The sequence below is a fragment of the Varanus komodoensis genome, unplaced genomic scaffold, assembly GCF_004798865.1.
Source record: "Varanus komodoensis strain SLA01 unplaced genomic scaffold, ASM479886v1 scaffold64, whole genome shotgun sequence".
Classification (NCBI taxonomy): Eukaryota; Metazoa; Chordata; class Lepidosauria; order Squamata; family Varanidae; genus Varanus; species Varanus komodoensis.
In genome coordinates this window covers 333,320-344,533 of record NW_025336273.1, presented here as the reverse complement: position 1 = coordinate 344,533, position 11,214 = coordinate 333,320, and the positions used below count along the sequence as shown (strand labels likewise).

Sequence of the window (11,214 nt, the reverse complement as noted above, 5' to 3'; positions counted from 1 at the left end):
CCGGACCAACTGAACTCCTTTGTTGTGAAAGACATCTTTCCTGTTTAATTAGGTTTATGGGGATCCACTTAACAGGCCATAACTGCTGATTGAAGCCTAGGAAAGGGGAAGGGGGAAGGGAAAAGGAGTGGCCCAGTCCAGCCCTACCAGGTTGCTCCCAGTTCTTTACTTCCCATGAGCCTAATTTTCCACTCTCCACCATCTTGAGGCTGTATCAGTGTGGGTCTCATGGCCTGGCAGGAGCAGGCTAAATTCAGGAAGCAGGCTAAATTCACCATGCCTAGCAGGGGAACTAAGTGACCTGGTTTCCAGGGCCACTATCTCGAGGTGATTTCTGCAGACCGAAAAAGGAAGGACACCCTCGTAGCACAGGATCGACACAGCCCTGAGCAAGAATTGTGGCAGAAGCCCAGACTCATGGCAAGAAGGGCAGAACAGGACAGCTAAAGAAAGTTACCAGCTGGTGATATAAACAGACAGAATCAGAACAGAAGAGCAGGAGAAAGGGGGACAGATCACAGCTATCTGCACAAGCTCGGTGAAACAGGGTTCTCCCAGCTGTGAGTCAGAAATCGTGATGGGACCCCGAGTGGAAGGAGAAGCAAATCCAAATCCTCTGAAGGCACCCTGCCTTCAGAGCAGGTCAAGGGAAACAGAGGGACTGATCTGAGGATGTCTGAAAAGGTCCATTGCCGCAGCAGTACAGTGTGATGTCTTGGCAATGCGGTGCCTCGAAGCAGAGCAATTAGCTTTGAACCCTTTACCTCCTGCACCAGTCCCTCTTCTTTTCCAAGCCAAGCCTACCTGAGGACTGTCAGCTTACTTAAGGACACAGGAGGAGTCATGGTGGACCAGAGCAAGCATCCATCCAGGTCGTGAGTGAGATGGCTCCAGTAATTCAGCAAGATCGTCTCCACCAGAAAAGGGAGGCTTCTGTCCTCTGGACCTGGCTGAAATGTCTGACTGAGCAGGCAATTTCAAGCTTCATGTATGATGAAGTCCTGTGGGGCACCAAGGATGGTGATGAGGAAGAAGCATCATATTTCTACACTGCCTAAGAGCTCAAGTTCCTCATATGGATAATAGGACCCAACTACCCAGTACAATTACTGGGTTCACAATGGTTATCCACAGTTGTTTGTTGTGGAACGGTAGATTCAATTGCACGATCGCTTCAGCTGCATGGACCATGCATGTCTTCTCTTCTAGCAGTCAGAGAGCTCTAGGACTTCAAGCCACCATGCTAAGGTCGTGGCGAAGCTGAAATGAACTACAAAGAAGGCACCGTCTGATTGTTTACCAAACACTTCTGCTATGGGCATGAACCTCTCCAGCCAGCAGTTTGCAGCGTTTTCTTGCTCGAGTGAACACAGAGAGAGCCCTTAGCACAACTCACTAAGCTGGAAAGGCTTTTTACATTTGAGTGCAGTGTATATTATATCTGGGATTAGTCCAGTCTGAGCACTGGATGCTTACTCAAGAAAATCCAAAATATACTGAGATGTTTTACATAAGGACTTCAGACTCTAAAGACTGTTTACTCAAATAAGGCAGTGAGCGCCTCCTTTCTGCCACCTCCTTGGATAAATAGCTTTCTCTTTTAGCACAGAAGGAAATAAAGGCAAGTATTTCCTTCCCCTACAACTTCTCTTGGCCTTTCCCCTCTAAGACAGACTCTTTCCAGCCCGCATCTGCTTTTCTTCCTTTCTCTGGGAAGTTTGACATGACACAACTGGCAGCTGGGAATTTTCATGCAAGCTGGTCTGTAACAACCCCACTGTATTTTTCAAGGTTGTATGTTCGGCTTAAAGCTCTGATGCACCTGCAACATGTTGGGAAAATTCAGATAAATCCTGGCAGAAAAGGGATGCTTGTGTGTCTTTGTGTTATACAATGCCTGCACCCCTTTCTCAGGAAGCACCCCAAAAAAATTCCAAGCCAGGTTACTGTTTGGCACTTGCTGTTGCTTTAAGAAGTGGGACCTGATGGCTTCCCCAAGAAGCTGCCAGGGCTGTTGTGTTGCTGATCAGGAAGAACTGACCAGGCTGCCAGGTTCGCAGCACTGCAATCGCCCTCGTTTGCATGCCCAGTCTCACAATAATCCCATGATAGTTGTGTTAATCTCCTGCCATCAAATGCTATTGTATCGAGCCCCCTCTGCAGACCTTTCACCTTCTGACTGTGTTCACCGTGTTTCGTCATCAACTGCCCAGCTGCTGGGCCCATGTGACTCAGAATCCACAAAACACTCTGTATATGTTCTAGAAGCTTGGGTTGGCAGTGACCACTAGTGACCACTACCTGGGAGCATGCCGTCGTAAGTCACTGCAGGGGTCCTGGGTGAACTTTCAATCAAACTGCTGAGGTCCAAGGTGAAAGGGGTCTTTTCTGACTGAGCCTGGTTGTCCTGTCTCGCAGCTGCCATCGAGGCTTCCTGAAAAGCAGCCATGCCAAACTGGTGGGAAGAATTTATTTATAAAAGGGAAGGGGCAAAGGGCTAGGGAGGCAAAAGACAAGAAAAGGATCCAAGGCAAAATGTTAAAACAGATTAAGATTCAACGTCCCGGGAGGAGGGTGTGCTTCAACACATCACCCAGCGCAAGAATAGGTAAAATGTTCCTGTTCTACATCACCTGAGTAATGGGTCTCTCATGCAGCGAGGCGGAGCAAGACTGGCCAGGTGGAAACTCCCCTCTGAATATGATATGGATTGAATCCATAAAGGAAACTGCAACCTTGAATGAGATCCAGTGTGGTATAGTGGTTAGAGCACGGGACTGGGACTCAGACGATCTGGGTTCGAGTCCCTGCTCAGTCATGGAGCCAACTGCGTGACTGTGGGCCAGTCACAGACTCTCAGCCCAGCCTACCTCACAGGGTTGTTGTTGTGGGGATAAGATGGAGGAGGAGAATGATGTAAGCTGCCTTGAGCCCTTTGCAGGAAAAAGGCAGGGGGGAGAGAGAGAGAGATAAATGTGGAAAAGCAGAAATATCCTATTTTGGAGGGCTTTCATTCATGGGGTCACCACAGGTCAGAGGTGACTTGATGGTGCATCACAACAAGAAGCGGTCCGAGCGTTGGATGTAGGTCCAGTGTGTTAACCCTCCAAGAGAGTCCTTCTCCCTGCCAGGTGCATAAACCTAAAATGCTGAAAGATTTCCTGCAGAGAGCTGAGGCATATCTAAAGCTCGTTTGCGATCCGGATTAACTTTGTGCTAAACAGGCAGAACTTCCTCTCCCCCTCTCCTTGACTTAGGAGGACCCATGGCTCACCCACCAACAGCATCTTCTTGGTACATCCGAGTTTGGATTTCAAAACGAATCAAAGCAAGAGGTTAGTTTGCAGGATTGCAGGTGCCCACGGAGTCATAAATATAAACAGCTGATGAGGGAAAGCGCTGAAAGGGTTGAAACAACATGCTAATCTTTTTAGATCTATCCCAAACACATAAAAAATGCTCACAGAAGATCATTGCTCACGGTGACTACAAGTGCTTTCGGAAAGTGAGAAAGAAAACATCACAGGTTATGGATGCAGAATGAATTTATTTGGATGCAATTTTATCACAAGAGATGGATACAAAATCAACATCCTAGGAGAGAGATGCAACCTTCACTGAACTGGATGTCAAGTTAATGTTTATTACGGAGGAGGTGGATATGTCAGAGGCAAGCATGGCAGCTGAGACGACTTTTCTGCTCTCGTCTCGAGTCCTGCTGGTCTTTCTGCAGGCTTCACCGGCTGCCTCCTTGGGGGTCAAAAGTGCAGCACATGGGCACCAAAATAATTGCACACATCCCCATAGGGTACTCGTTCGGGTAACAGAATTTTCGGCAGACACATTTACTTCGCGCCAGCCTGTTTTGTTCTGCAGAAATAAGATACAGCCATTTGAAGACTTGTTCCCAGTTTATTCAAGTCATCTGGAATATGTCCTGGCTGCTCCCTGCAACGCACGCGCACACACACACACACACACACCCCACTTGCAAATGAAAGCCAGAAATGGGGGGGGGGAGAGAGAGAGAGAGAGAGGGCAGACAGAAGCAAATGTCCATAATCCTCTTGTTTGATGCACTTCTCAGTCAGATAGCATTAATGTGCTCCCCCTTCTGCACCAGGAGGATGCTTCTGTACTGCCCTAATTTGTACCTGAATGATCAGGCAGACCTTAGATGTGTCCCTTGAAGCCAAAGACATTCTTTGGAGGATGTTAACTGCAGGTTCGATTTTTGTGTTTTATAGCAGGAGGAGGCTTATAACGTTTCATGGACTCCTAGAAAGGTGGAATCCTAAAGGAGATCAACCCTGATTGTTCTTTAGAAGGACAGATCCTGAAGATGAAGCTCACATATTGGCCCAATGAGAAGGAAGGCCCCTGGACCTTTTCAACAAGGATCCATGGATAGCAAGGTGATGGGGGAAATGGGCCCCCAGAGGCCTGAAGCTCAAAGGAAAGACTAGGGGGTTCTGCCCTAGAGGGCCAACTCTTATTTCCATCTCCAGAAATATTTGGCATCTACAGGTTGAGTTTCCTTTAGTGCAATCAGCATATCTAATCCTTTTTTTAAAAAAGTAAGACTCTTCAAGACAAAAGCTTATGATGAGTTTTCCCAGGAGTATCTTCCCTTTACTTGTTTTCTTTTTTTTTCCGGTGCTCACTTTACACTTAGCAAATATGGTCAAGGTGGAGGAGGAACTTTTCTGAAAAGGATGTATCCAGAAAGATCAGAACTGAAAGCAGTTTGAAATGGGCACTTTAGACTCCAGGGTACTCACAACTTTCCATCAAGTGAACTGCAGATAAAATTATCTGTGCGTAGGCCCTTCCCACCCCATCTCCCATCAGCCACACACACACACACACACACACACACACACACACACACACACACACACTGTAAACGCCTTTCTCTACCTTTATAGCCTCTTGGCATTACTTTCCAAACCAAAGTAAAACTCTGTCCCACATACTCAAGGTTAGTTAGCATGGATAAGAAGAGAGCTTATCAGCAATAACACAGTTCTTATCTTGGGTATTTTGGCAATGTTCCTGCAGAGAAATACAATAGACTTCCTGCTGCCTCTTACCTTCCGTGGCCTCTGATCCTCAGTGTTTACAGTCTGAGGAAAGAACATAAGGTGAGCCAGGCTGGACCCAAGCAAAGTCCACGGTGTCCCCAGAGATGTCCCAGAAAGATAGATATCCCTCCTTGGCAGGAGATACCCTTCCCTGCATCTGCATCAACTGGAGTTCAGTGCCACAGGGCATCACCGTGTGGAAGCGGCAGGTGCCGGAGGCTGGCAGTGGCGCTGTGCTCACTCCTAGAGGTGGGACGAGGGTGGTGCGTTGGAGTGCGGGCAGTATCTGCACTGGATGCATTCCAAAGCCTACCTTCTGTACTTCTAGGTGTCTCGTCATTTGCTCTGCACTCCAGTAGCACGTTGGAGCAGCCTGCAGGCCTGGTATTGAGGATGGCTAATCCCAGAAGGGAGCAAAGTACCACAGAGCTGGCACCGAGGTGGAGGCCACCAGTGAGAGGATCAGTGGAACTGGGCCTGCAACGTGGTTTGAAGTGCCAGTCCAGCCACTCTGATGGGCACGTGGCCTGGAACATGAATGGATTTATTTTTCAATTTTATTTATTTTCCATTTTATATCCTGCCTTTTTCCTACAAAGGGCTCAAGGCAGCTTACATCAGTCTCCTCCTCCATCTTATCCCCACCACAACAACCCTGTGAGGTAGGCCGGGCTGAGGGTCTGTGACTGGCCCAAAGTCACCCAGTGGGCTCCGTGGCTGAGCGGGGACTAGAACCCAGGTCGTCTGAGTCCCAGTCCCATGCTCTTAACCATGACACAACCCTGGCTCTCACTACACTGGTGGGCCCAGGCTGGTTCCAGTGCGCTCAGGGTGGCCCTTGAGGGAAGGGCATTTGAGGGAGAGACCAGAAATGCAAGCAATTGTCTTGCTCTGAGGAGGTGTGGGTACGCTCCTTTTTGTCCAGCTGCCCATCCTTGTCTCTCCTCACTGTCTCCAGTCCACCTGCTGGGAGGACACACAATGCACAATTAGGCTTTTGTGCAAGAGTTTTCACATTTCTGTATTTCATTACGTTACAGGAAAGTCTGAGGGAGGAGACAAGTTCTCCAAAAATGTTGGACAAAAACCCAATAAAGAGGCAGACACTGTTTTATTTCTCAGACAGAAGAATTGTTTTGTAATAAATGCCCTGCACACATAACAACAACTCATAGTTTAGTTATGGGCTGTTTTATTCAATTCCCCTTTTATTTGGCTCCTGCCCCATTCCTTCAGTACTAGCATGCACAACTGCTGTATTTTGTTCTGGTTTTGGCTTTTCCACTTGAGCCTGCTGCCTCTCTTTCTTGGCAACAAACAATTCATGGTTCTCAGGTTGCATGTAAAGGCAAGCCGAGGTTCAACAACACAGATTTTACCACCTGACAACAAACCATGGGTTCTTTTTAGGGCTTGTTTTCGGGTATAGTAGTGAACCCAGAGTCCTAGGCTCAAAAGGCAGGGCAAGGCACAATTCAGTAATTATTAACATAATCTTAGTGTTGTATGTGAGTGGAGCTTTGGGTCAGATGCCACGTCCATCAGAGGTAAGGTCTGCGGCACCCCAACTGTTCTTGGAAATGTTCTCCCTGGGAATGTTCTCCTGAGAAGGTCTCCATGGTGCAAAACTTTTGTTTTATTCATCTGAACTTTTTAAAGGACTTTTTCTGTCATAAGTATCCTAAACTAACCATTTTTAATAACATTTGATTCCGATCTTGAATGAAAGTTTTTGTTGTCCAAGATAAGAACAAGGGCAGAAAACATGTAAGAATTGTTTTCTAAAGTTGTGGCACTTCTAGTGTTTATTCTCCTGAAGGTCCCATGGGTTGGGATGCCATCTGTATAACAAATACTCACAAAGATTGGCAAATATTATATTATTTGCCATTCGATTGCATGCAACAGAAGACAACCTTTTGTAGACATAGTTCCTTGACAACAATTGCAGACTTTACTGAAAAAAATGAAACCTTATCGTCTTTGATTGCTTTCCCTTCATAAAACCTTTGTTCTGTTAGATTCTAGGTAGCCGGGGGCGGTGCAGAGTGATGGAGACGCATGCGACAGAAAATCCAAAAGGGCTGGGAAAATTGTGCAAAAGGGCAGTTCACATGATTGAGAGATGGGAGAAACTCCCCCATGGGGAAAGGTTATGGCAGCTGGGATGGTTCAGCTTAGCGAAAAGGGGGGGGGGGCGGTAAGTGGAAGTGCACCGAGTTGTGCATGATGCAGAGGAACTGGGGAGGGACTGTTTACCTCCCCTTCCCTAACACTAGAATCCAGTGGGGTCACCCCATGAAGATGATGGCTGGGAGAATCAGCAAAGGGAAAGACTCCTTCACACAGCCCAGGGTTATTTTGTTTGTTTATTTATTTATTTATTTAAAATGTTTCTATGCCACCCCCATCGCAACAAAGCCTCGGGGCGGCTCACAGAGAATACATAAATACATACATAATAACAACACAACAAATTAAAAAAAATCGTTTAAAACCCCCCGGTGCTTTCTTGGCTAAAAACTTAAAATCCTATTAATTAATTTAACAATTAAAATAAGTTTTAAATAAAAAGGTCTTAGCCTGGCGCCGAAAAACAAATAACGACGGCGCCAGGCGGACCTCTCTGGGGAGTGCATTCCATAGATGGGGTGCCACCGCAGAGAAAGCCCTCCTCCGGGTGCTCACCCTCCGAATATCATTCACAGAGGGTTCCCAGAGAAGGGCCTCTCCCGCTGATCTCAAGGGGCAGGAGGGCATATATGGGTGCAAGCGTTCCTTTAGATATCCAGGTCCCAAGCTGTTTTGGGCTTTATAGGTCATAACCAACACCTTGAACTGGGCCCGGACTTCAATCGGGAGCCAGTGAAGCTGACGGAGAACTGGAGTCATGTGAGCATAACGCCCAGTCCCCGTCAGCAGCCTGGCAGCTCTATTCTGCACCAATTGAAGTATCCGGATCGTCTTCAAGGGTAGCCCCACATAGAGCGCGTTACAGAAATCTAATCGGGAAGTCACCAGCGCGTGTGTCACTGTCGCCAGGCAGTCGAAGTCCAGGTAGGGGCACAGCTGATGGATCAGCCGAAGCTGAAGGAAGGCGCTCCTTGCCACCACCGTCACCTGAGCTTCTAGAGACAGCTCCGGGTCGAGGAGCACTCCCAAGCTGCGAACCCTGTCCCTCAGAGGGAGTGCAACCCCATTTAGGACAAGGCCCAAGTCCCCCATCCCAAGGTCCGAGCTGCCCACCAACAGGACCTCCGTCTTGTCTGGATTGAGCTTCAGTTTATTGGCCTTCATCCAGCCCATTACCTCGGCCAGGCACCGGTTCAGCACAGCTACCGCCTCACCTGGATTGGTGGAAAACGAGAGGTAGAGCTGGGTATCGTCAGCGTACTGATGATTCCGCAGCCCACACCTCCTGATGACCTCCCCCAGCGGTTTCATGTAGACATTAAACAGCAAAGGGGACAAAATGGACCCCTGTAGAATTCCATGGTATAGAATTCCACCGCCATCACCTGAGCTTCTATAGACAGCTAAGGGTCGAGGAGCACTCCCAAGCTGCGAACCCTGTCCCTCAGAGGGAGTGCAACCCCATTTAGGACAAGGCCCAAGTCCCCACCCACCAACAGGACCTCCATCTTGTCTGGATTGAGCTTCAGTTTATTGGCCCTCATCCAGCCCATTACCTCGGCCAGGCACCGGTTCAGCACAGCCACCACCTCACCTGGATTGGTGGAAAATGAGAGGTAGAGCTGGGTGTCATCCGCGTACTGATGATTCCACAGCCCACACCTCCGGATGACCTGGTCAAGCTGCGGCGTTCACTCCCACAGAATGCGATGATGGCCGCCAACTTGGGTGGGCTTTGAAGTGGAGTGGAGAAATTAACAGAGGATGGCCACACTGGTCCTTCTGGTTCCATGCTTCCTGCAATCTGAACAGCAGAATGCTCACGAACCCCAGTTGCTGGGGAACAAAGGTGAAAGGGAGTCATTGCACACATGTTGCGCTTGTAGGTTTTCAGGATTTTCTTATGGTCTTTAAAAGGAGACAGAAATATTGGCCAGTACACACTGATAGGGTAGGCTCAACATTGTTCCTGTTCAAAAAATATTCTCAGATGCTCCAAATATGAAGCATACAGCTGAAGTCTGTACTGTGAGTAGGCATAGTACTGAATAGGGAATATGATGACACTGATTGTTTGAGAATTAGAACTAATATTTACACACTTAGATATGACTAGAGGAGATGTTTACTCACTTAGATGTTTATCCTGAAGAGGTGATGATCAAGAATGTTTGCACTGTAACCACTTCTTCTATTGAACAAGAGCCACTGAGTGATGTGAACCTTAAATTCCCTGGCACTCTTCCTCCAATATCTGCATAAATAAAGGTTTCCCCTTCAACCATTCTCCATTCCTGATCTTATCTGAATGGATTCTGAGATCCCATGTAATCGTCGAGCATGAAGACTCTTTTTCTACTCTTTTCTGTTTCATTTGTGCTTTTACAGGTGAGAGCAAGACCACTTATCAGGGCAGGTTTTACACCTGAAGATGATGTCCCAGATACAGGAGTTACAAATGCTGGAGCTACACCTGAAGACAATGTCCAAGATGTTGAAGGAGCAGATGCAGGAATTACACCTCAATATGTAGCCCATAATGCTGGAGTTACATCTGACGATGATTTCCAAAGTGCAGGAGTTACATCTGAAGGTGATGTTGAAGAGGCAAGATTTACAGATGTGAGTGCCAAACCTCAATATGAAGAACAAAGTGGGAGAGAGACATCCAAAAATGATGACCAAGATGCAGGAGCAACAATTGTAGGAATTACACGTGAACGAAATGCCCAAGATGCAGAAGTTACATCCAGAATTGGTGTCCAAGCTGAAAGAGTTACTGGTGCAGGAACTACACCTGAATACAAAGAGCAGGGTGCAGGAGTGAAAGAAGCAGGAGTTAAATTTGAAAATGATACCCAACATGTGGGAGATACAGATGGAGGAGTTTCGCCAGAATATGATGTACAATTTGTAGAAGTTACCCCAGCGCAAAAAGTCCAAAGTGCAGGAGTTATATCACAAGATGATGTAAATGATGCAGAAGTTACCCATGAAGACAATGTCCAAGATGCCGGAGTGGCCGGTAATGGTGTCACACCAACACATGAAGTCCAAAGTGCAGCAGGTACATCCCAAGAGGATGTTCAGGATGCTGGAGTTTCAGAGGCTGCTGTTACACCTCAAAATGTTACACAACAAGCAGGAGTTACCGATGAGGATATCTCACCTGAAGACAGTGACCAAGATGCAGGAGTGGCCGTTACTGCTGTTATGCCAACACAAGAAGTCCAAAGTGCGGCAGGTACATCCCAAGATGTTGTCCAACAAGCAGGAGTTACAGAGGAAGGAGTCTCACCTGAAGACAGTGACCAAGATGCAGGAGTGGCCGTTACTGCTGTTACACCAACACATGAAGTCCAAAGTGCGGCAGGTACATCCCAACACCATGTTCAGGATGCTGGATTTTCAGATGGCGCAGTTACATCCCAAGATGTTGTCCAACAAGCAGGAGTTACAGAGGAAGGAGTCCCACCTGAAGGCAGTGACCAAGGTGCAGGAGTGGCCGGTACTGCTGTTACACCAACACTTGAAGTCGAAGGTGCGGCAGTTACATCCCAAGATGTTGTCCAACAAGCAGGAGTTACAGAGGAAGGAGTCCCACCTGAAGGCAGTGGCCAAGGTGGAGGAGTGGCCGGTACTGCTGTTACACCAACACATGAAGTCCAAAGTGTGGCAGGTACATCCCAAGACGAGGGCCAACAAGGAGAAATTGCAGGTGAAGCAGTTTCTCCTGGAGAAAATGTCCAGGATGCTGGAGTTTCAGATGGCGCAGTTACATCCCAAGATGTTGTCCAACATGCTGGAGTTACAGAGGAGGGCGTCTCACCTAAAGACAGTGACCAAGGTGCAGGAGTTGCTGGTACTGCTGTTACACCAACACATGAAGTCGAAGGTGCGGCAGTTACATCCCAAGATGTTGTCCAACAAGCAGGAGTTACAGAGGAAGGAGTCCCACCTGAAGACAGTGACCAAGGTGCAGGAGTGGCCGGTACTG

The 11,214-nt window shown here is 47.7% G+C and overlaps 1 protein-coding gene across 9 annotated transcripts in view; it reads left to right on the top strand.

Annotated features, from left to right (window-relative positions):
• Window positions 1-3,403: 3,403 nt before the first annotated feature.
• Window positions 3,404-11,214, top strand: part of LOC123033642 (A-kinase anchor protein 12-like) — a 12,984-nt gene continuing 5,173 nt past the window's right edge. For all 9 annotated transcript variants that reach the window (XM_044450352.1, XM_044450346.1, XM_044450349.1 and 6 more), the window contains exons 1-3: window positions 3,404-4,415; window positions 9,606-10,284; window positions 10,639-11,193. In XM_044450352.1, the coding sequence (XP_044306287.1) occupies window positions 4,365-4,415; window positions 9,606-10,284; window positions 10,639-11,193 (1,285 nt within the window). In that variant the 5' untranslated portion in view covers window positions 3,404-4,364. The remainder of the gene's footprint in view (window positions 4,416-9,605; window positions 10,285-10,638; window positions 11,194-11,214) is intronic.